The following is a 25,523-nucleotide window of genomic DNA, read 5'->3' on the forward strand; positions in this document are numbered from 1 at the left end:
ACAAAATTACTAAAGTATTGTTTAGGGGCTAAAATTACCTTAGGTATAAAAGTACTAAAATGATTACTTTAGGTAATTAAATGCTAAGGAAATCAAGGAATAATTACTAATCGATTCTTTTAGGTGCTAAAGTAATCATTTTAATGTAATAGTAGTTGTTTATTTACTAGACTTAATTAGTTTTATTCCTATAATTTCTAACCATTTGTAATGCCAATCTTTTGTTTTTTTTTCACGTAGTACAATTTTTTTTCCACCTTTTTTATCCTCCAAGAATAATATTCGTCACATTTTTATACCAGGATAAATGTTTTATTTTGTGAATAAACATCAGACAAGTGAACAATTTTTTAAATCACTTTCAAAGTCATGTTTAAGCATCGTACTGTAAATATAAATATAGTGTACCCCATAATGGCAGTCTTATTGAATTCCATTTGCAGCAATTTGAACGTTTAATATGCATCTACTGAGTAGGCGTTTGAATTGGAATTGGACAAACAATCATGGAAATGTCAAATGCATTTTCCTCTTAAACGTCTTCAACAAATGAAAAATTCTACCCGAAATTTGGCTCCGAATACATTTAGGCTTAATGTGCAGACAAATCCTTGAAGTTCCACTTTCACCAGCGGGCAGAAGAGCGCCAACATGTTTTGCCAATGAAAATCTCATCTTGCGTGAAAAGAATGGAAAGTAATTATTTTTATTGCTCGTTACAGTCTCTTGGCTCACCCTAAACCTCCATCCTTCCTGCATCCGAGCGCTCCGAAGTTGGTGGAAGAAGGCCGCTTCTCACTTTAAATGCAAATGAAGAGGCGCCGCCATCAATGGAAGGCTGCCGAGTAGCAGTTTTCGCAGTGGACCTTGCCTCCGTGCAGGAACATGTTGTCAATGAGGTCTCCCATCGGCTTCCAGCACGAGGCGCACTGGAAAACGGCGAGGGGGAGGGGCTTACAAAAATTGCTTTGGACACACATTTCTATGCATCGTTATGACGAAATGATTATTTACTCTATCAATCATTGCGGATTATAACCATTTTAATCCTTGTGGAGTATTTTGACCATTCCTTTGATCTTTGCAAGAAGACCTCCCCGGTGTCTTCTTGATGTGGAAGAAAAATGACCCAAAAATGGTCAAATACTGGAGAAGGGTTGGAAGAAGTAAACTTATTTTTTTTAAGCATACATATTTTTTAACACTTCAGTTATGTTTGTTTGCAAGGGACAGCAATAATGTCCCAGCGTCATTTTGACCCGGAGCGTATGTGTGTAATCCAAATCCATTGTATTCTTTGAACCAGTGACGTGCGTTCATTTCTCAGGAACGGCAATAATGTCTCTGGGTCAAAATGACCCGCAGGTGTGTGCACTTATTAAAAAGTGTCTTTTTTTAAAAAAAATTATTAGAGACCCACTCACAAAGTTAAAAAAAAACAGGTAATAGTTCATACATACATATCTGTGTGTTACGTTTGTTTCTCTGGAACAATAAGGACATCCTGGGTCAATTTGACTCAAAAACTCTTTTTTTTATGTGTAATCCTGCTACTTACATACCTTGTGACCCCCCCCCCCCCTCAGTGGGTCATGTTGAACAGCGTTTTGCTTATTTATAAAAAAAAAAAAAGTGCCATACTTGTAAAATTAATTTACAAAACTACTTTCTTATGTACCATACTGCTAACAGAAACAGAAATAATATTGTTGGATCATTTTGACCCCAGTTTTGCTTACTTATCAAAAATAAAGTAGCATGAATGTGAAAAAATAATATTGTTTGTGTTCCATCCTGTTAGCTCACAAAAATAGAAATGTTATTTTGGGGTCATTGTGACCCAGGTTTTTCCTATTGTAAAAGTGTCAAAAATGTAAAAATGAAAAAATAAATAAATAAATCTTTTATGGTGGGTAATCCTGCTAACAAAACGTATAACTACATTTTCTCCCCATCAAAAACAGATATAATATTCTTGGGTCATTTGAAAAAAGTTGAAAATGCAAAAAAAAAAAAAAAAAAAAGTATATATTTTGTGGGGCAGACAGATTCAGGTTTTGTGCATCAAATAATGTTGCAAAAATGTAAATAAAATATTTTTTGTGTGTTTAATCCCACTAACTAACAAATCTGGTGACCCCACCCACCCATGAGAAAATGCAATAATGTTCTTTGGATTGCGACTAAAATTCATTCAACTCTCATTTTTAAAAGATATGTTGATTATTTAAGCCAAGACTGAAAAATTAAATTCAACTTTAAATGTCAAACGGGTCATTTTGACCCACAACATAACAGGAGGGTTAACACACCCACATTGTTGCAGCCCATCTACTTGCAGATCCGCCAGGCCGCATTCATCCATTAATTACTAATTCCAGTCAACACAAAGTCAAACAATAATCAAAACCTGATCATGAATTATGAACAAATAAGAAGGTAAAGCCTGTTTGGAGGAAAGCTGAAGGAGAAGTTTCTAAGTGGCACAATGCGTTTTTATATTTGTATTTCGCAGCACGTGCCTCTTGCTGGAATCTTAGTCGTCGGAACGTTGCTAAGCAACCAGCTGGGCCTCCAGTTAGTCACTGGCCAAAAAGATATGTTTTTTTTCTCTCTCTTGCCAGTCTTTTACAAACTATGTTAAGAATTCTTATTATTGATTGATTCATACTTTGAATGTTACTTCAATTAAAACACAAAGACTGTTCGTTCTACTCTTAAAAACGTGTTTTGAAAGATGGATAAGGGGCATTTCTACAGTTTTGGAAGGATAGCAAATGGCAAAAAAAGTACCTTGAAACAATGCGGGTGGCAGTTAATGTTAAGGTGCTCAATGGTGATCTTGGCATCGTTGCCCACCAGCTGGCCGCAGTACGTGCAGGGGGAGGATGGGGAGCTGCGTGGAAACACACATACACGCAAAGATTAGCTATTCTTCGCAGAGGATAAAGAATACATGCCTTTGTATATGTACTACTGCACCATAAATATATATATATATATATATATATATATATATATATATATATATATATATGTACATGGACCCCCGGTTTACGACGTCACTGCCTTACATTTTTTCACCTTACAACGTGGACCATTTTATTTATGATGGTATTCAATTGTATTCAAATGTATATTATATATAAGTAGCACTATACTCATTTGCAACAAATTTTTAATATGTATGTACAATTTTGATGTATTTACCTGGAGTTTTACCCGCATTAACTAATTAACATAGGTTTGGGTTGCCTGCCATACGCTATACATATATATATATATATATATATATATATATATATATATATATATATATATATATATATATATATATATATATATATATATATATATATATATATTATATATATTATATATATATATATATATATATATATATATTATATATATATATAAAATATTAGCCATTCTTTGTGGAGGATAAAGAATATATGTCTGAGAGTAATATTATTTTGGCTTCATACATCTACTGTCGCACCATATTTTCAATGCTTTTCCTTTGATGTGAAATGCCTTGGATTTAAGGTTGGTGTAGCCCCGTGAAATAATTTTTCCGACAAATAAGAGTGAGTTTTTTCATTGGTTATTCGTCCTATTAACTCATTGACTGCCAATGACAGCTACAGACGTCATTTTTACTGGCTGGCGGTGAATGCGTTAATTCTGCTGGTCAATTAACGACACAGGCATATCTAAATAAATATACATTACTTTTTAGTCAGTTAGTCACTGACTTGATCAACCATATATTGAAAGAACATTTACCTCATTCACTGCCAATGACGGCTATAAATGTTAAATATATACCAATGCGTAACTTTCTGTGAATTGAGCTGAGGTTTGACTCCTTGGTGGAGGTAATTACCTGGAGTAAGAGGGGGACCAGCTGGAAGACAAACCACAATCAGAACGTGAGCCAAAATCATTCATCAGCACTATTCTTAATCAATAACATGAATAAGACATACTGTACCTATTGAGCGAACCTATGGCATTATGGGAGGACAACTCCGTGGTGTCCACATATTCCTTCACGTACACAAACGGCCTAAAACGCAAGTCGCGGGATGAAGATGACTTCAGACAACATGGATATTAGTCATCACTGATTGAAATGAGTCTCACTTTTTGATGTCGGGTTCTGGTGTGGGGGTGCGCGGGGTCTCCACGAGAACGGTCCTGGTGTCAGACGGGGCATCGTTAGTCTCATCGCTCACTGACGGCTGACAGCGATGATGCGCACGCGTACGCACGCGCGCAACGCTGCAGTCGCTCAGCGCAGCTCAGAAAGATAATCATTTTCTGTCAGCGCCGGTTTATGTCGCGCTGCTTGATGGCCAGGCGCTTGACAAAGCGACACCTCTAATGTGCATCGGGAATATGACATCTAGAAGAATTGTAATTGTGTCGGAGAAACTTTGAACGAAATGATTAACCACTCTAACTAGGCCTTAACCATATGAAGAAATATGTTGTGTTTCACCTATTAATTACATTAGTTTTTTAAAGTGTGATAACCGACAGTGGTTCAAGGATTCTACCTAGTGGTACACCAAACCACGCATGACATTGTGATTTGAACTTGCTATCACCTTTTATTATTTTTATGTACTGTATTTATCACTTTAGTCATATCAAGTCCTGTATTTGCTGTTGTGACTGGTCATTCCTTGAAATGTTATTTGCCATGCACTATAGTAGCTACAGTCCTTTATTATGGCATGTGTTTGATGACTGGATTTAAGATCAAGTTTTGAGTGACACGTTTTCAGAACATCAAGCTCCCAAGCTGTCATGTTCAGCTATCTTCTAAGTTTCATTCAGAGTCTACTTTCTGAGTGTAGTTGCTGAGTCTAGTTGCCGAGTCTTGTTGTTGAGACTAGTATCCGAGTATAGTTTCCAAGAGTCTAGTTGCCGGGTATAGTTTCAGGGTCTAGTTGTGGGGTCTTGCTGCCGTCTAGTATCAGAGTCCAGTTTCCAAGTTTAGTTTCTGAGTCCAGCTTCTATGCTCGCTTGGATTTTTGTGTATAAATTAAAGCAGTGGTTGTCAAGCTTTTTCCAATGGTGAAGTCCACCAAGTCGGGTTTCCAACTTTAAAAGCAGGTTGACTAAAAATATCCGCCTCAAAGCTCTGCCGGCACCATGTTTTTGCCACCGTTTTCTTTCTTGCAGACGCACATTAGGCAGTAAGGGATAATTTCCCATAGAAAAATGACCAAAACACTTACTGATTTAGTACTTAGTAGGCTATCATTAGAGACAAAATCAACACATAAGCTTCCAAAACTAAAGGAAATAACTTGGCAAAAAGCACCGCATGATCCGAGAATATAACCTGCCACTACAAACAATATACAGCATAGTGGCTCGGTATTAAATGTTCAATTTAAGACCGACTCAAATGTTAATGTGTAAAAGAGAACATGTAAAATGTCCTTAAAAAGCAAACATGATGGTCATAAACAACACCAATGTTGTTCAGCCTCGCCAGACTGATAAAAGCGCTTCGACTGCAAGCGCGTTAGAGCAAACCAGAGGAGCAGCAGAGCAAACAGAGTAAACTTTGGCAAGATCATGAACTCACCGATCCATCGTCGGCCCCTCCTGTTCGCCGTAGGTCTCCCTGGAATATGAAAGAGAGAGCCGGATTAGACTTTCGCTGTCGGCTGGAGCAGTCAATATGCTGGACACGTTCCAGTAAACAGGGATTTGTTTTCTTTTGCTTCTTTTTTCTTCTAAGTCTTCTCCACGGGGGCCAAAGATTTATTGACCAAGTGGGTCACTTTCACAATTCTGTCACCTGATCATGAACTGAGTTTGCTTCAACCTGAAGTAGCAAAAAGGCAGAAAATATCTGGAAAATCGTCTGAGGAATATTTAAACTTTGTGGCATTATGTTACAAATTATGGAAATTCATTAGATTTTTTTTTTGTTATGACCGTAAAAAAAGTCAATGTGAAATAAAAACTAGGGAGCTGAAATTTCCAACAGCTGATTAAAAAAAGTAAAACTTCCAAACGAATCGATTCTGTCATTTCTATTTGATTGCAGCTGGACGTACAAGATTTTGTGTGCAAAAAATATTATTGTCCAAATTTTGGACCATACAAAACCATTATAATTAAACCTTTTGAGATGCATTTTAATAGGATTTATTGCATTGATTTTCCTGCGATTTTTGCAACATTCTGTTGAGCGGCGGCCAAATTATGTCAGCAAAAAGAAAATTCTTTGTTGACTTATGTTTCACCTCAAGACAGTAGGTGGCAGTAGAGACCAGTTAATGGCTATGACTTAAAGTGTCATCATCCCGTCGCAGACTACAAAGAAAGACCATATCATTTTGAAAAAAAAATTAGGGTGTTAATAAATTTAACCTATATATGTATGGATAGAACTGATGCCAATGATGACAATTTGAGTCATTGAAGGAAAAATAATATTCATAAATAATTTTAATTATTACGCCTTTAAAAGCATTTACAAATTAGAAAAAAATGCTATGTTCATAGTTTGCAAAGTGTGTGCACAAGGGTTAAGAAATTTAATTATAAGTGTATTTCTCTTCAATGAATACCTTTAAAAATGCATTTATCTGCTTGCTGACATCACAAGTACTCAGGGCTGAGGTAACAACCAATCATGGCTCAGGGTGTCACATGCCCAAACCTCTCAAGCAGGTGAGCCATGATTGGTCCCAGCCTGAGCCTTGAATACATGTGATGTCACTTATGGTCAACAGAAAGTAAAATAAAATGTGTTTTTAAAAGTATTAATTCAAATAGATTATTTTAAAATAGTGATGAGAAAATGAAGCCTTGTGAAGCACTTATATTTATTATTATTTATTTTTAGTTCTCTAAGATGGAGCTCCTTCAAATAACAAGCTCCATCTAGAAGACTAAAAAAAAAGTAATTCGCTAGAGTGATGGAAACATATTAAATTTCTACTGCATCTTTAAAGCAAGAGTGCCATCTAGGGGAGCAAAAAATATCAAATGTGGTCCAGAAGTCTAAGGTTCATTTTCCTATCACTACTTTAACCCTTGTGTGGAATTTTGTCCAATGTTTTGATCTTTACATCAAGAGCATTTCACATCAAAAGAAAAGCACTGAAAGAAGACACGAGGGAGCTGAAATTTCACCCAGAGGCTGACAACATGTGAAACTTCAACATGGCATAATCACTTAGTTGTCACCCTAGCAGGAGTGTGCCATCCCTTGGATAAAAGACTGTAAGAATAATGTGGAAGAAAATGACCGAAAAATGATCAAAATACTGCACAAGGGTTAAGTAGTGTTTAGAATGAGAATCTCGGTTTCTGTTTACTAGTACTGGATTTTCCAAACTTGTACCATCCAACCAGAGTTAAAAACAGTGCCAAATTGGATCTGAGATTTGATTTCCCACAGAAAACGCGTATTTCCTACCTGATGGTGGTGATGGTAGTGACTGTGTGCATCTGCGAGTCCCCTGGGCTACAAAACACATCAAATGCGGGCATTATGTAAGTTAAGTTTCCACTTAGGTTGAGCTTGTTTTCAATTAAATGCTTGACAGCCTCTTAATTTCCACACACTTATAAATCCTGCTAGAAAGGCGAAAAAAGGAGGAGGAAAAAAAACGACTTTCATTTGCATCTAATGAGCTCCGCCATGAGGAAATGACTACCTCTCATCTTCCTCTTCTTCCAGTGTAGGGATGGTATAAACGGAGGGGGACGTCCACCTGTCCCATGGCGAGTCATTTTCTTTGGACCTAGAAAAAAAGCAACAAAATAAAATAAAAAAAAACAAACAAAAAAACAATAACCCTTTCTGCTGGTCCTGAACTTTCCCAGGCTTATGCTATGTCTTCAATGGGACATAGCCAAAGACTGTTTTTTTTTTTGTTTGTTTTCTCTCCACCCTTAGCGTTAGAGTTACAGTGGTACCTCTACTTCCGAATCTCTCTTGTTACGAAAAATTCAGGTTCCAAAACGCCTCTTCGGAAAATTATTGTCTCTAGTTACAAAAGAAAATTCAGGATAAAAAAGGCAAAATTGTTGGAGTATACTAAAGACACGAGACACCAGCGCTCGCTTGAACAAGACTCTCATGCAATACATCACTAATAATGTAATAATTTATCATTCTAAGATGTTAAACCCTTGAAGTCTTGTTTACATACTGCTTGTTTAAAAAAAAGGGCAATAATTTGACCAAACATGATGAAATATCATGATTAATAATCGTGATTTCAATATTGACCAAAATAATCGTGATTATTTCTTTTGGCCAAAATCGTGCAGCCCTACCGTATAACGATACTAAAGTGACCTTGAAAAGAGGATGCGGAATTTGTACCCATTTGTAGGAGAAAAAAAAGGCAGGTCCTGACAAATCTATATGTGATACATGACCTATTTTTATCAGCGCCATTGCTCAATCTATTCTGGCTCGACAAACCTCGCTCCAAAGGTGACTTACTTTCTCTCAAACATAACCAGAGTCTGTTGTTCCTCCCCTTGGCCTTCTCCTGGAGACTCTTGCCTGAACGAGAGCAAATACATTGAAAGGCTTTTAGTCCGTAATGGGAGCAGAAGGAGGAGGGCCGAGCCAAACACGGCCCGGTGCATGGAGTGGTAAATCCAAGTGTGTCATCACCTCTCTTGTGTTTCCCACGTGCGCGCCCACCGGTGAGTGCTTAGGCTGGAGAGGAGTCGAGGGACGAAATAAGTGCGTTGTTGAAGAAATGGATTTGCCGGGCCAAGGCGAGTACCTTGTGGTGCTGGTGTCGATGGGGATGACTTCCTCCGCCAGCGATTCCAACACCTGCTTCTTCCTACTTGGTAGCCTACCACACACAAAAAAGAGATTCAATAGTTTTATTGTCATATGCATATTAATACCACACAATGAAATACTTAATCTGTTCCCCGAGCAAGACTACGTTCCATAATCGAGCAAATAATAAGGTAGGCAATAAAACGAAAACAATATAGCAGTAGTAGAGTAATAAGGGCGGTAATAATGCACCACTAACAAATTACATTGTGAGCATATTATGGAGTTGATTGATGAAAAAAATAGTGAATGGAAAAAAAATTGAGGCATGTTTTTTGTGTCTACATTTTTTTACTATTTCTATAATCAAGTAATCGTACAGAGCTATCATTTTACATAAAATTGTGCACATTCTTCTATTCGAGCCTGTCAACAATTATTGTGATTTTTGTAGTCCTTTATGAAAGAATTCAAACTAAGAACTTTGCAAAGATTTGCTTTTAGTTTAGGTAAACAATGAGCCAAGCAGTAATTATGAGTTTCAAAATGTTTGGACCCAATTTATCTTGCGTGCTATCGCTTAATTGTTTTGTTTTTAAATCACTAAACAATAATATCAAAACAACAATGAACGGTAAATAAACTTTAATTGCAAAAAAATATATGCGACTCTAGAAAATGGATGGATGATGGATGCTTTTGTAATTCACTTTAATGATTTTTTTTCCAATTAATCGATACAATAGATAAAAGAATGATCTATCCATTCATACATTTTCTTGGCCGCTTATCCTCATGATTGTTGCAGACCAATAGACTAATAAATTCTAAAAATTAATTTGATTGTGACAGCCCTACTTGTAACACTCCATTTTTACTCACTACTACTTATCAAAATGTATTTAAAAAATATCTTTTAGAACAAAAATAGTCAACCTGTGTGATTTTGTTTAATTGTTCAGTTTTTAATTACAAAACAATACAACAAATTGTTGAACGCTAAATAGGAAAAAATATGTTTTTTTAATGCATTTTAATATTTTTTAATTTGATTAATAGAATATTCGACAAAATAATAATTTCTAAAAATATTCAACAGTGACAGGCCTACTTGTAACATTCCACTTCTAGTTTAAAATTTGTAAAAATTGTGACAGATTTTCAATTAACTTTATAGCGATTTAAAACAAAAATTGTATATTTTATAATGATAATAGTTAAACATCCACCGCTTTGATGTGATATTGTTTATTTCTTTAGTTTTTAATCACTAAACAATACAATAAAAACAATAATAAAGTCATCTCTAATTGGGAAAAAGCTGGTTTTGTATTACACTTTAATGATTTTTTTTTTAAATTTTACGAAAAAAAAGAAAATTGTAGCAGGTTGTCAATTTAAAAAAAAAGTTGCATCTAAGGTTCAACTTTTGTTCTATTTTTTTTAATTCTCAAGAGTATCAATCATTGATTGATTGATTGATTGATTGATTTAATTCTCAAAAGTATAGCATTTGATCACAACCTCATAATCATTTAATATATTTTCTTAAAATTTCTCCCAAAAAAATCCGGAAGTTTTTCACTAAGCAGAGAGGAATGAATTGCAGTTTGTTTTGTAAGAAGGGCTGTTTGTAAATGTGGCCCATGATTGGCTGGCAGCCAGTCAGCTGAGACCGGCCGCGGAACTTTCGAAAATGTGTGAATGGATTTTTGGTTTTCGTAGTTGTAAACCAAAACCTTGTTTGGTTTGTTAAAAAAAAAAAAAAAAAATCAACATGAAATCACCTTAGTGGACAGCAATTTAACTTTGCTTTGAGTCCTGATATGCTAAGATGATTAATTTAGCCATCAAAACATATTTAATCAACTGATGGCCTGAAGTAATTTTGTCCATTAATCATTTCAAATTATTTGCTAAATCATGCCATCACGTTGTAAAAATGTGTGATAGTTCAACGACATGCGCGTTTAATAACTGGTGGAGCTATTGGATGAACTAGGATAAAGGATGTCGTGTTTGCCGTAGATACATACGTGATTTCCGGCTCTTTCCTCTCCACCAAGGTGTATGATGAACTGAGGAAGAAAATATTTCAAATTAAATTATAACTAAAACCAAAAGGAGAAATGTCGTGAAAAATTGTGAGATTTTATAATAAAATTAATGAATAGCAATTACCACAAAACATATGAGCTTAAAAAAATACTCAAAATAAAATATGCAGTAAATGATAAATATAAAGAATATTGAGGGGGTTGTGGTCATAGGAAAGATTCTGGCTGCTCATTTTTTATTATGTAGATATCATAAGGCAGAGGTGTCCAAACCTTTTCCACATACTCGTTAAGAGTAACAAATAACACCCACGTTAAGTATTTTTGTTTGTTTTATTTTAACTTATTAAACAAGGTAAATAATCACACAAGCAATTACACAATGACTATATAGTTACTTGGAAAAAACTACAGCAACTCAGTGACATTGAAACTATTTATTTCACCTTATACTATTTAATACTGTTATACCCTTTTCATTACTTTTTTAAATACCATTTTGAGCCTTGTCAAACTGTATTTTTAGTATATGCGGCCAAAATGGACCCAGGCCACCATCATAAACCTTTGCTAATCTCAACAATAATATAGTAGTTAGCTAGTATGATTTTGACAGCAACAATGTGACAGTGACACTAATTATTTCACTATGTATTACCATTAAACCTTTTTATGACTTTTGAATAGCATTGCGGTACATGTCAAAATGTATTCTTAGCATGTGCCGCAAAAAATGTAGATGCTAATCTCAACAATAATATAGTGGTTAGCGACTACATGTTTGACAGCAACAATGTGACAGACACAAATAGTTTTACTTTACACTACGTACCATCAAAACTTTTTATTACTTTTTTTTGTTTTTAAAGCATTGGACTCGGTGTCAAAATGTATTATTAGTATATGCAGCCGTTAGCAAAATTGTGGACGGCGAGTCACAGATGGCCCCCATGCCAGAGTTTGGACACCTCTGTTTTACGTTTTGGCTAATCTCAAAAATAATATTGTGGTTAGCTAGTGCATGTTTGACAGCAATATGTGATTTATTACCAACATTTTTTTTTATTACTTTTTTAAATAGCGTTGCGGACCATGTCAAAATTAATTATTAGTACGTGCAACGGGCTTCAAAAATGTTGATGGCGGGCCAAAAGTGCCACCTCTGTCAAAAGGCTTTGCTAATCTCAACAATAATATAGTTGTGAGCTAGTACATGTTTGACATCAACAATGTGTAATTAAGACTATTTGACCTTGCACTATTTATTACCTCTTTCAGTGCCAATGCTTCAGTGCTAAAATTTTAGAATACTTACGTTGCGTGAATCTTAGGAATCTTGGGAAATGTGGTTTTTTTTTTTTTTTTATGAAAGGGTAGCTGACACCCTTGACTAGTGCTTATTTTCATAAAAAAGCCAATTGAGCACTGTACAATTAATTTTGACCACTGGAGGGCAGTGTAGCTCACATTGGGGAAGAAAGTCAAACTTACTACACATACATTACATAATTGTAATTCAAAGCAAGGAATGGAAATAAATCTTTCATATGATACCAACCATTTTTACAGAGACATAGAACACAATATTCTGTCGGCTTTGAAAGGTGAGTGAAAATGCTAAAAGTCGTCTGGCACTCTCGGCGTTGCCTTTTCCGATAATGCTTGTCACTGACAGAGTTAAGGCTAACCTTTTTGATTACTTTTTTAAAATAGCACTGCGAGCCGTGTCAAAATGCATCTTAAGTATGTGCCACAAAAATGTAGATGTTGGACAAAAACAGTCCCTAGTTTGAACACCTCCGTCATTATACTTTGCAAGGTTTGCAGGTTTTATGACAGCAAAACATCAACAGTGACATTGAAACTAATGATTTCACCTCGCGTTATTGATTATCAGTGAACCAATGGAATGCATCGTGACGATCTTTTAGGGGTTCCACTGTAAACAGTCAATTTAATTGTCACTTTTTGCGATAACACATTGAAGCACGGTAGCAGCCGACTGCAAAACAATACACAAGCAATCGGGCCTAATGACACGTTTGTCCGCTCATATGAGCAGCACCAACAGAACTCCCAATAGAAGAAGATGGAATTTGTGTGATCCATTGTGTACCTGTTGATGGAAATATCTGAGAGGGGCTGCAGCAGGTCAGAGGAGCTGCGGGAAAGAAAAGGGACTGGTAATCACATTGTGCTGCATTATGCATGACGAGGGCTGCAAAAGTGTCACAGCTCCCAAACCAATATGATTACCTGTTTGGGGATGTGGTCCCTATCGGGTACGGATCAAATGGATCAGCCGAGCTGAAACACAATTTCACACTGATTTCACTCTCAATTGTTGGCACCAGGCGTCGGGTGTCACGTTGACTCTTAATGGAAAGATGTAATGCCGTATGAATTGTAAACAGAAACAAAGCAGGGCTTAATGCCGTGCGATTATGAGGGGAAAAAATAGCTGGAGATGCGACGATGAATGAAATTCACCCATTCGTTGCCGGACGTTTTCAGACCCTGTTAACGTAACACTTGAAAAACACAAATAAGTACTTGTGATTTAAGAGCTGTACTCTGAAAACACTAAAAAATGCGTCTTTGGAATGGATTAAGTTAAATGACCATGAGCTCATTTAATACTAGCCACTTTTAAATACTTCTTAATTCGAATTTGAAAAAAAACGTTGGAAAAATTAAAACAATATATATATATATATATATATATATATATATATATATATATATATATATATATATATATATATATATATATATATATATATATATATATATATATATATATATATATATATATATATATATATATGAATAAGATTACTTAAGCGCCATGTAAGTTCTTCAATTTTTACCTCTGCATTTCAGTTCTAAATGTATTATATACAATTTTACAATTACAACAAGTTTTATAACAACCAGCTATTTTAAAAAATAAATCCAGAAACAGTTTTTAAATCAACAAAACAATATATTTGAAAGTTTTTTCGTTCCAATTTGATTTAAAATAAATTAGGTTTAATATTTATATCTTTAATATAATCGAGGCATTTTTTTTCCCCATCTTTCAGATAGTACTTTCCACAAATCTTCTTTATTCTTCATTTCTGATTGAAATGAATCCACCTAGTGTATGCATAATGCCACTACTGTAGCTTCTATTCTATGCACCTTATAATGTGGTGCGCCCTATATATGAAAACCATTTTAAAAAAGGTTATTCATTAAAGGTGCGCCTTATAATCCGGTGCGCCTTATACTGTAGTGTGGAAAACACGGCACCCAAAAAAAACCCGTCACTGAACATTTCACCGCATTGAAGCAAACATGCCCAGTAAAAGCAAATTTAACTACCTGAACTCAGTCACTGTGGTGGTCACACGTGAGCTTGAGGGGTCACGCTCCTCGCTGCACGGTGATGGCGAGATGGAGAGGTAAGGATGCGCATGAATGACGTGATGAGCAGAGAAAAGAGGGCAAGCAAAGGTTACTGCGGTTCTTCTCATGCACTATTTACATTGAAAGTACTGGCAGACGTGTAACTATGTGAGTAGCTTGCAAACCAGGACCGACTGGATCTTTGTGTACTTGCCATACCTTTTCTCGGTAATGGTTACAGTTTGGCTGGTTATTGTGACGGTCTCCGTGGTGCTGGCGGGAAGAGAGACATCATTCAGAGTCGCCAAGAGGTTATTTCACATGTTATCAGATCAGAAAGCATTTCCTGCCAGGAGGTCGTGTGATTGCATCTAACTTTGGATTGTTTTCCGTGTAACTGGGTGTATCTGAGGCTGGCCGAGACAAACAACGTGGCCATACTTCATCAGAACAGAACATTCTCTTCTATTTTTCAGGCGTGCGGATAAAATGTCGCGCTCGTTTTCAAAATGCTGGGTTCTGGAATCTTTTGTGTGAATTTATAGCTCACGGTGATGGAATAATGAAGATTAATGGGCTTTAGTAAAAGGTATTGGCTGTAATGTATTTTCAGCCGGTGTAATTTCTTCAAATACCTTTCTATAATTCTACTATGCTGCTATTCAGCATCAAATAAACACAGATGGGGAGCCAAGGCTTTTTGCAACAATTTCTTTCTCTGCATGCTTTTTTTTTGGATTGCATTCATTTGAGTTAGTGCAGGTCTTTGCCGGATGGTATTCAACTTGCACATTATGTAAACATTGCCATCGACAAAGAAAGCACTTACTTGGAGCATAATAAAAAGTGAGTTTCTTTTATTCAAGGCTTTTCTTTTACCTTTCAAATTCAGTGTGCAGATCCGGATTCCAAAGTACGGGGCTGGGGGGAACGGGTTCTTCGGGTTCTTCTTGACTGCAGCGGCGGAAAGATAACAGCAAGAATAAAAAGCAAATAACAATAGTAAGGGAAAATAAAATCAGATTGGACTGACCCAGGAAGTGAGATTGGGAAAAAAAACGCTAAGCACGCATACCATTCGGTGGACGAGAATGCTGCTAGGTCACGCAATGTAATGTAACGGTATGTAACATTATGTTGGGTAACGTGACGATACCTGCATTCCAATTCCAATTTAACGATACTTAATGTTACCTAACATAACATTATGCTATATAATGTTATATAATGTTATCTTGGAAGGAAAAATAAAACTGCACAATGTAACGTTACGCTACATAATGTTACATAAGCAGCTTTATGTAACACAATATAACGTAAAATAATGTTGGGTAGCATAATGATTACAAGACTACTTTTACCATTTAACGTTACTCAATATACCATAGCATTTTGCAAGCAAAAACACATCACGTAATGTAATGCCACACAACATAATTTTCTGTCAGTAACATAGCATGATGTAGTGCAACACTACATTACATAAGTCACGTAACAACAGAGGGTAACGTAATGTGACATGACATAATGATATTTAATGATGCAGCGTATTTTGCAAGCAACATAACTTTACGTAACATAATGCTGCTATGCTGCATAAGTCACGTAACATGATGTAGTGTAACACTACACTGTTATGTTACATTATGTAAGGTATATATAACGTGACACCACTATACATAATGATATGCAACATAGCATAGCATTACATAACATAATGACACTACATGTTATCCATGTATGTAATGTAAAATAACATTAGGTTGTGTAACGTTGTGCTGAATAATGTTACATTATGAAAGTTGTTTTAAGTAACGTTACATTATGTTGTGAAATGTTAATCGACATAGCATTGCGTAACATTGCATTACGTTAATGCGACAATGTATAAGATTTAGACCGTTTTTCATTTAAAAGGAATAATTAAATGATTATAAATTTCAAAAAGTTGCAGAGATGTGTTCTTAATGATCAACAGTATGTTTTAAATATAATCGGCGCTCTAGTTATCAATAAATTATATTATATGCACGAGATGATTTTTGTAATATAAAGTATAAAACATAGCTGATTTTTTTTTCAATAAATGAGAAACTTAATGTTTTATTCGATGCGTACTTTCATGGTTTTTTTGTCTGAACATTAAATCCCAGATACTGAAGTAATAAATCAATACTTAAAGGGACACTGTGTAAAATGTATATGTTTTTCATTAAAAATGAATAAGTTAAATGATTATAAATGTAAAAAATATTCAAATAAATGTGTTCTTGATGACTAACAGTATGTTTTAAATATAACCGTAGGTCTACTTATCGTTAAATGATATTACATGGAGGGGCACTCCTCAGGTTTGTTATAGCTATGGATAATGTTCAATACAGCACCTGCAGCACCTCCTGCTGTCCATAGTGAAAAATGGTCTCAATCTTACACATCGTCCCTTTAAATTAGGGCTGGGCATTGAAGGCAAAACAAAAAACAAACTCTAGATCGTTTTCAACCATTATGACTGATTTTAGTTTCAATCTAACTTAAAACAATAAAGCTGATTTAAGGGTTAGATTTATTTAATAAAGGTAATGAAGGTTCGATTCATTGAAAAATAAATCTTGAGCATAATGTTCAGAGAACAATAATGTATACTATTTTAAATCAGTTTTGATGCATTTTTAACATACATAGCTTCTGCAAGAAATAGCTATTCAGAGCTTGTGCATTACCTGCTAAAATTTGAAGTAGTTAGTAACTATTGTAAATGTGTCTTGTAAACCACACATACTTCACTCTTATGTGCAGAACCCAATTTCATGTTTCGCTCCTTTTCAAATTGCCATTAATTTACAGTGTGAAATGTAACATTACCCAACGTAACGTTATGCCACGCGTTATCTTACGCAACAATGTCAAACACAATGTCATATCCCGCAATGTAACGTTATGTCCTGTTACGTTTTTTTTTTTCTTGTATATGATTTGTTGTGGAGCATGAAAGCAGTAAACTGGCCACAGACTTCAGAGAAAAGGGAGGGATTGCAACACAATTGCATTGGTAGCTCAACAGTGCCACCTTGTGGTTTGCATTCAAAAACAATGTTGATGCCTTTCATTTGACTGTAGTGTATTTTACAAACCCAGAAATGAGATTCAAGAGATCCTCTGTTCTTGCTTCATGGTTTCGGAGTTCTTGAGTTGAAGCCTGTTCATTCCTATCGACATTAAGGAACCAGATCAGTTAACCTACTTTGGAGCACACCCACACACATTCACACACACACACACATATTATATCTCTTCAGTCATGTCTAATTTGGATCTAACTCTTGACAGGTATTTTTAGCCAGCCGTAAATTAAATGTGACTCCTTTGAAGTGAGCGCGGTGGCCAAATGCCATTATGTGTCCTGATGCCAGCACTGCTATGAAATGAATGAGAAAGTCCTGTTAGTTGTGTACCCTTCCTCAGAGCGAGTGTCCGCTGAGCTTTCCTTTTCCTTTGCCAGCCATGGCTCATCATCCTTCAAGCTGAAATGGAAATGAGGAAAAGAAAATGAAAGATAAAAAAAAAATGATCTCATCAGATGGCATGGTAATCTCACAGCTAAACATACATATACAGTATATATATATATATATATATATATATATATATATATATATATATATATATATATATATATATATATATATATATATATATATATATATATATATATATATATATATATATATATATATATATATATATATATATATATATTTATTTATTTATTTATTTATATACTGTAGATGTCGAAGTTTCCTTGAGCAAGACACTGAACCCCCAATTGCTCCTGATGCTGCGTCATCAGTAGGTAAATGACTAGTTAGTGTAAAGCGCTTTGAGTACCCAAGGTAGAAAAGCGCTATATAAGTGAACAAATTGTAACAAAGTGTAACAAATTGCCTCACTACCTGGTTGAGTCGGAGTCGTCTGGAATGAGGTTTTCGTACATAGCGGTGAGCGTTTCAACTTTGGAGCTGCGAAGATAAAAGGGAAATGCATGGAATTCCAGGTCAAAGTCTCCTTGGCACATTTGTCGAGAAGGAATGATGCAAGCATGTCTCCGAAATGCCATTGAAAAGCTGCACAGTTAACCATTTATGTGATACTCTGAAGTTTAACCGTACTGTTATGTTGTGGGTATTTGAAAGTTCAAGTAAATGTTAAATGTAGTTTTTCAGTACCCCTGCTAGGCTTAGTAAGTATAATCAACATATATTTGATTATACGTGTTACAATGTTTTTGTTACAATGTTTTTATTTTTTAACGCTTTCAATCCCATAGACCTATTTTTACGTGTATTTAAGCGTCCATATGTACAGGTACATTTTAAAAAAATATTAATTTATATTTTCAAAATTGTTTTCAAGTTTGGCTAAAGAAGTATCTAAAAATGGCTGGCACTATTCAGTCAACTAACTGATTACCGTATTCTCCGCACTATAAGGCGCACCGGATTATAAGGCGCACCCTCAATTAATGACATCTTTAAATATGTTTTCCATATATTTAAAACATATATTTAAAACTTTTTCAATCACAATATAGTAATACTCAATGTAATAACAATAATAACTCAAATTATAACTCTAAACTCTCAATAGCGTAATAACTCAATGTCAATATGAGCAACCTTGTTCAACTGTAAACACACAAAAGAAACAGGTAAAGCTTATCTTATCAGTTCATTCCCCATCTACGGATCCCAATCGCAATCTTGATCCATTTATAAGGCGCACCTGATAAGGCGCACCTTCAGCTTTTTTTAAAAATTAAGGCTTTTAGGTGCGCCTTATAGTGCGGAAAATCTTTGGATTTGATAACTCCAGACCTCGAGGGCTATAGTTCGACACCTATGACTTCACGTTATTGATTTTAGTACCTTAGGAAATTGTTACTTGAGTACTTCGATACCTAAATAGTTTATTACATTAGTACTTAATTGCCCAAAGTAACCGCATACTGCCGGCCATTTTTAGACCCTCCTTTACTCTTTACTGCAATAAATACAGTATTCTTTAATTCCTCGAAAATTAATATAAGCTTTAATTATTGGTTATCGGCGTCCTTGACTACCGATAATCGGCATAGGGCCTGAAAAAAGCATATTGGTCGATCTCGAGTTCTAATCGTAATATTTGACGATTCATGTCACGTTAGTATATAGTAGAAACTTGAATTTCTGACCTTGAATTTTCAATAAGTTCTGGTTCTTCATTGATCGGGACGAGATGACCGTCGGCAGCTCCCGAATCGTCACGTTCCGAATGGGCGGAAACAACGTGCAGATAATCGGCGATGAGTTCCGGCAGGGGGGCGGCCACCTTGGCGCTGTCTGGTTTCATATCTTCAAACGGGTCCTTTTTCACAGCAGGCACCGGAGGCGGGTCTTCTTTTACGGGTTTGGGTGGAGCCACCTCCACCTTCGGGGGCTCGCCAACAGTGACGACGGATGTCTTGACACTGGAGGTGGTTCTGGAAATAAGATGATAAATTGCGACAAATTGACAGGGAGGGGAAAAACCAGGAGACGCTCGGCTGAGGATTTACATGTTTTGTGTCTTGGCAGGTTCCGGCACAGATGTGACAGATGTGATGGGGATGGCAGTGCTCACAGGGGGATCATCTACAATCTCTGCCCTGCACATTTCAAACACACACAACAAACACAAATTGTACAATCGCTGTTAGACAAACTTGAACACTGTCATATTGAACAAATTAAGCTTAATTAATGTTTTACTATGTATCTACCCTTTTATTATTATTTGTTTTTAATCAAACAGACTTTAGGTCAGGGGTGTCCAAAGTCGGTCCGCGAGGGCCGCTGTCCTGCATGGTTTCCAGGTTTCTTTTCCTGACACACCTGATTCAAATGATCAGGATCGTTATCAGGTTTCTGCTGAGCTTGCTGATGAGCTGATCATTTGTATCAGGTGTGTCAGGAAAAGAAACCTGGAAAACATGTAGGACAGCGGCCCTCGTGGACCGACTTTGGACACACCCGCTTTAGGTTGTGTGCTAAGTAGTGACATCCAAGTCAATGTTTTCATTACTTTCATTACCTAACTGTTGCTTATAAAAATTAGGATTTGCTGTTGTGCATCAAAGTGCCTGAAACTAAAAAAAATGTATGAAAAACTTTATTTTATTGCAATTACACTTAACATGACAAAATCAAAGCCTTTTCAATGGGGTCATACATCCCTCCACCCACACTATTTGAAAAGCATTGGTCTAGAATAATGGCCCAAATTGGGTCGAACTTGACACCGAGGGGGTAAAAAAATTGCAGATGAGACAAAATGGATCACAAGCCATAGAGTTCAAAACATGAGAAAAAGGTAGTTGCATATAATCCAAAACTGCTGTAAATGGTTAGAGTATAAGAAAGTAAAAAATTAAATAAATCTTAATACAATTTTAGTACTTGTTACCTTTTTGCCACATATGGTGGTGGTTCCTTATCCACTGAATTCTCAGCTGCTTGAGCCCTGTGTATTTTTCATGGGAATACATAGAGATTTCTCATAAGAGCAGAACATGCAAACGCTTTTTTTCCCCAAAGCTACAGAAAATCCATACATACTCAAATTTCTTAGCGGCCGAGAGCACATAAGAGCGTTCTCTGGCTGCAGATTTGTTCAGGACTTTGCTTGCAAACGTCGTGCTAGAAAAGGAAGGCACGGTGGCGTTAAGGCAATCTGTCAGCAGGTAAACTTTAAATTGGACAATGTGTGCGTATGCGTCCATGTCCTACCGTTTCAACTGCTCCTCACTGCTAATCTTGCTGTCCACCTTCTCAGTAGACGATTTCACCGTGTGGGGAGCGCTAAGGACCACACAAACATATCTCATCGTAACATATTTGCGCATCTTCGCAACTCAATCCAACTGAAAAGTGGGCTTACATTTTCTTGTAGTTCTCAGAATGTCTTGTGGTGACTTTGGATGTGCCGCTGTTAAAACACAGCACACGATGATGAAAACAGAGCAGATCTAGTAGTAGAGTTGTAAACAATTTTGTTGGCGGAAAGGATTTTTTTTCACGAAATACATCATGTCACTACATTGAAAAACATATGTTGCATTGTCTGAACTTTCTGCTGAATTGTAGGAATGGTCTTGCTCAAAAATGACTAAAAAAAAAAAAAGCTCTTACACATGTTCTTCCAAACAAAATTAGAGAGGTGGGTATTTTTTTTAACCTTTTTTGTTTTTTTTTCATCAAAATCTTGACTCAATTTGATGGGCACCAAAGATATAAATAAAAGAAAGTTGACTAGATTAGATCAGACGACATTAGGTATTTCAACCAACATTTTTTTCTCTTTTCCCCCTGAAATTATTCAAACTTAATAGACATTTCATTTAGTAAGCACTCCATTAGAAACCTTGAAGGGGGATATTCATTTTGTCAACATACTTCATTACAAAACGTAGTATAACCCGACAGCAATATGTACAGTAAGTGAAATTATCTGTGGGAAAAAAAAAGAAGAAGAAATGACGGCGGGAAACAAGGATTCTGAAACGATACGAAATTAGCAATATTTCCTCTCGACAGGTTAGTTTTTTAACTTTGAGATTTAATTGAGTTAATATTCTAAAACATAAAACCTCAGACTTGTTACATTTGGCTTTATAGAAACACTCCATTACAAATAACTCAGCCTACCAACAAAGAAGCTTTTGTATACATTTGTAATGCTAGCTTTGTATTACTAATACTGCTAGCTTAGTATTGCTAGTGTTGCTTTTTTGTTGAAGCTACATGTTTCGAAAAATATATGTTAAATTTCTACCTTTAAAGGACAAACTGATGTCCAAAATAGATCACAATGCTTACTCTGAATTCTGTTTTTGTTTTTGTTTTGTTTTTTTCAAAAAATAAAGGCTGTGAAAAAAAATGGATAAGGCCCTTTGTTTTAGGTTTGTTTTTCAACTAACTGCTATTGTATGCGATCCTTACCTAATTCCATTGGTAGTAGTTGTAGTCGATGAAGCAGGCTTGTTGAAAACCCCTCTGTACGAACAGTAAAAAATACAAATCGAGCGTTTTCACTCACTGTCAAAAAGTTATTCCGAAATTGTTTTGATTAGTTCCAGTATATTTGCAGTAGTGTCTAATTTACCTGATCATGAATCCAGATGATCTAAACTCCAAAAAGAGATTTGAAATCAGCACTTAATTATGTCATGTTTTCCAAGTGTAATTGTGACTTGATAGTCAATTACTTTTCAGTGTCAGTCTTGGGCGGTGCCGGTGGTGGTGCCGCGTAAGTGGGTGATGACACAGGACTGGTTTGTGCTCCATTTTGACGCCGGGCCCTTAGTTCAGCCAACCTGCATGAATGCACAATGACTTGTTTCAATCTGTGCAGCTCATAACATAAACGTTGTATAGACACCATGCTTCTCACCCTAATGCAGTATTTTGACCATTTTTGGGTCATTTTCTTCCACGTCATTCTTGTAGTATTAGAGCTAAAGATGGCACACTTCTAGTTGTGTGATAACTAAGTGGCCATGCCATGTTGAACTTTTGACATGTTGTCATCATCTGGGTGAAATTTCAGCTCCCTAGTGTCTTTCAATATTTTTTTCTTTGATGTGAAATGCCGTTGATGTAAAGAATCACCCAAGGGTTAATATTATGGGTGTCAAAATCACAGTTTTATTGCGATCAACTAATTAAAGTTATTAAAGTTATATAGGAATGTTTTTTTCTTGGTGTTTATCTCATTTTAATCTCTATTTTTATGATTTCTGCACATTGATTAGATTTGTTTACATGCGTCGGGCTTCTTGTGCTTAAGTTGTAGAGGGTGGGAAAACAAAGATCCATCACACTCTAAAGTGGACACTGATTGGCTGATTTTGTATTTGGCATAACCTATTATGGGTTGGAGGGCAGAAGGAAGACATGAAAATGGAAGAGCGTGTGAAACGTGTCAGTCCAGTGTGGTAAATTTTACTTTTAAAAATGTCCGGAGGGCAAATTTGATAAAGGTAGAGTAATATGCAATCTTTGTAAGAAGGTGTTTGCAAACTTCAGATGCAGCTCAAGTTTAGTTTACCACATAAATGCAAAGCATCCAGCTGCAATTGCAGCCACAGCTAATGATAGCAACAAAGACGCTAATGCAGCATGCTGTAGTAAAGCTTTTTGGCCTTTTTTTATTGTTGTATATCAATCTTTTGATCTACCACAATAACACAATGAAAAGAATTCAAATAAAACTCTTATGATTTTTTTTTTCTCAGATGTTTACTGGTGAAATTAAAAAGGGCATAATTACATCAATTAATTTCAGATCTAAATTACCATGGCTTCTCTTCTTGGGGTTGATCCTCAGATTCACTGTTGCGGTTCATCCAGCTCAAGTCATCCTTCAGCTTGGTCCTGACTTTGGTGGTACGGAACACCGTTGCTTTTTCCCCCTCTGAATAGGAAATAAAAGATTCAGCATTATTTTTATTCATATTTATCATACACCAATGGGAAAGAATTCTTAAAATGATGCAACTGAGTGCGGTTTTACACCCAACTACAACAGGAGGAGTCTGGAGTACCCTGAGAAAATCCATGCAAGTATGTATTGGGTCACAGACCTACTGTATAACTGAATTCCTGTATCTATGAGACAGTGATAACTGCTGACTGGAAATGTTATTAAAACGCGTCTGTATCTTAGCTGGAGCAATATGGAGGCAGCAAGGAGAAGTATGAATTATTGGGATAAAATTATAATTAACATGGCCTCAATTATTGATGCATCTATTGAAAAGTATTGCACTAAGTACAGACCCCTGTGGGACACCTTTGAAAGTGGTCATGAGTGGTTCCCTTTTCATATAATCAGAACACTAAGACAATGCCATTCACAGGCACACCCTTTGATGGCCCAATAATGGTTGAAACACTTTCTTGCTACTTACCAGTAGACATTTTTCAATCTTCTTTGGCTTCTGGTTCTTATCGGGCCACCTGAAAAATGCAAACGACAGATTCAGATATGGAAAGGCACAAACTACAAATCTACAGATGAACCAATGAATGACTGTTTCGATAGGAAGCAGGCTTCCCACGCTTTGTTCCCTCCCAAAATAAAAAAAAAAAAAAAAACATACTCTGAGAGGAATTCCTCCTGCTCATCCTTTAAACATGTTGAGGAGCCTGTCTTTCCACTTCCCAAAATGAAAAAAAAAAAAAAAATCTGCTATTGACTAAACATCACAAGGAATCTTCTGGACAAAAAAAAAATTCCAGCAGAATGATTTGTGTCATGTTTTTTTTTTTTTTTTTTTGGGGGGGGGGGTAATATAACTGAAGCAGTCGAGCTTTTAAGCGCATTTACAAAATAAAGCAAATTGAAAAATCAAAACTTGCAAAGAATGGTCAAAAATAACTTGTCGAGCAAATCGCTTACGGTAAAATTCCCTGAGCAAATAGGACATGAAAAATTCCCACAGCTGTGAATTCACCCCCTGAGTATCTCATAACGATTATGCCCACAACAATTAGAGCAAGTAAACACAGACGGGCCTCAAATGACATATTTGTGCAAGGTTTAAGACGCCTTTCCTCAGAAAATCAGCAATGATTAATGAAGTGTATTTAAGAGACGCAAGGAACAGGACGGACAAGTTCATCGAGGCGAGAAAAAACAAGAAAGAAACAACTCAAAAACAAGACTACAAACTGACTAAAACCCTTTGAATGACGGATGACTTCAGTCACTCACCCTTCAAATGTGGAAGTATCCAAAAACTGACTGGTCTCACTTAAGGATCCAAAACGGGCACTTAGAAGCGTAGCCCCGGCTGAAAAGTGTGTGTGTGTGCGTAGCTAGTGTGTGACAGGTGTCTTGAGCTTTCAGGTACGGGCGTGAGCGCTGACAAGCCCAGCCAGTCAAGGAGGGCAAGAACGGGTGGGGCGGAGCACCGGGTTTTGCATCGCCGTGACTAATACCAGTTGCTTGGTATTCGCTTTGTTCTTCACGATCGAGCGAGCAAAATCGCCACCTTGAATGCGGCCGACCGTCTGAAGGGGGAAAAGGATGACATGACAACAAGGGCCGAGGCGTGGCCGGCGCCTAGCAACCGCTCCGGCGGGAAACAAAATTGCCTTGGTGCTCATTAAATGGGAAGCCGGCGTTGTTAATGTAAACACAGATTCAAAATAGCAAGGTATCTTAAGCATTATCGTACGTTGTGGCTGTATTTAAGGTTTTTA

General features: G+C 36.3%; 1 protein-coding gene across 1 annotated transcript; it reads right to left on the reverse strand.

The window, feature by feature from the left end:
* Positions 1-278: 278 nt before the first annotated feature.
* znf185 (zinc finger protein 185 with LIM domain) lies at positions 279-25,188 on the reverse strand. The gene is made up of 32 exons (XM_088431953.1): positions 25,033-25,188; positions 24,227-24,275; positions 23,613-23,730; positions 22,523-22,630; positions 22,420-22,440; positions 22,257-22,310; positions 21,196-21,243; positions 21,045-21,116; positions 20,874-20,954; positions 20,722-20,778; positions 19,835-19,924; positions 19,472-19,759; positions 18,195-18,260; positions 17,697-17,765; positions 17,376-17,450; positions 15,121-15,195; positions 14,461-14,514; positions 14,218-14,271; positions 13,105-13,155; positions 12,965-13,009; positions 10,828-10,869; positions 8,787-8,861; positions 8,672-8,716; positions 8,495-8,557; positions 7,698-7,784; positions 7,457-7,504; positions 5,609-5,647; positions 4,150-4,203; positions 3,998-4,072; positions 3,890-3,910; positions 2,794-2,896; positions 279-929 (listed from the first exon to the last, which is right to left on the reverse strand). Exons 2-32 carry the CDS (start codon positions 24,234-24,236, stop codon positions 828-830), a joined length of 2,190 nt encoding a protein of 729 aa, XP_088288079.1. The 5' UTR covers positions 24,237-24,275; positions 25,033-25,188; the 3' UTR covers positions 279-827.
* Between the last annotated feature and the right edge of the window lie 335 nt (positions 25,189-25,523).

The sequence above is a fragment of the Hippichthys cyanospilos genome, chromosome 13 (genome assembly GCF_059441005.1).
Source record: "Hippichthys cyanospilos isolate Australia breed blue-spotted pipefish chromosome 13, RoL_Hcya_1.0, whole genome shotgun sequence".
NCBI classification, from domain to species: Eukaryota; Metazoa; Chordata; class Actinopteri; order Syngnathiformes; family Syngnathidae; genus Hippichthys; species Hippichthys cyanospilos.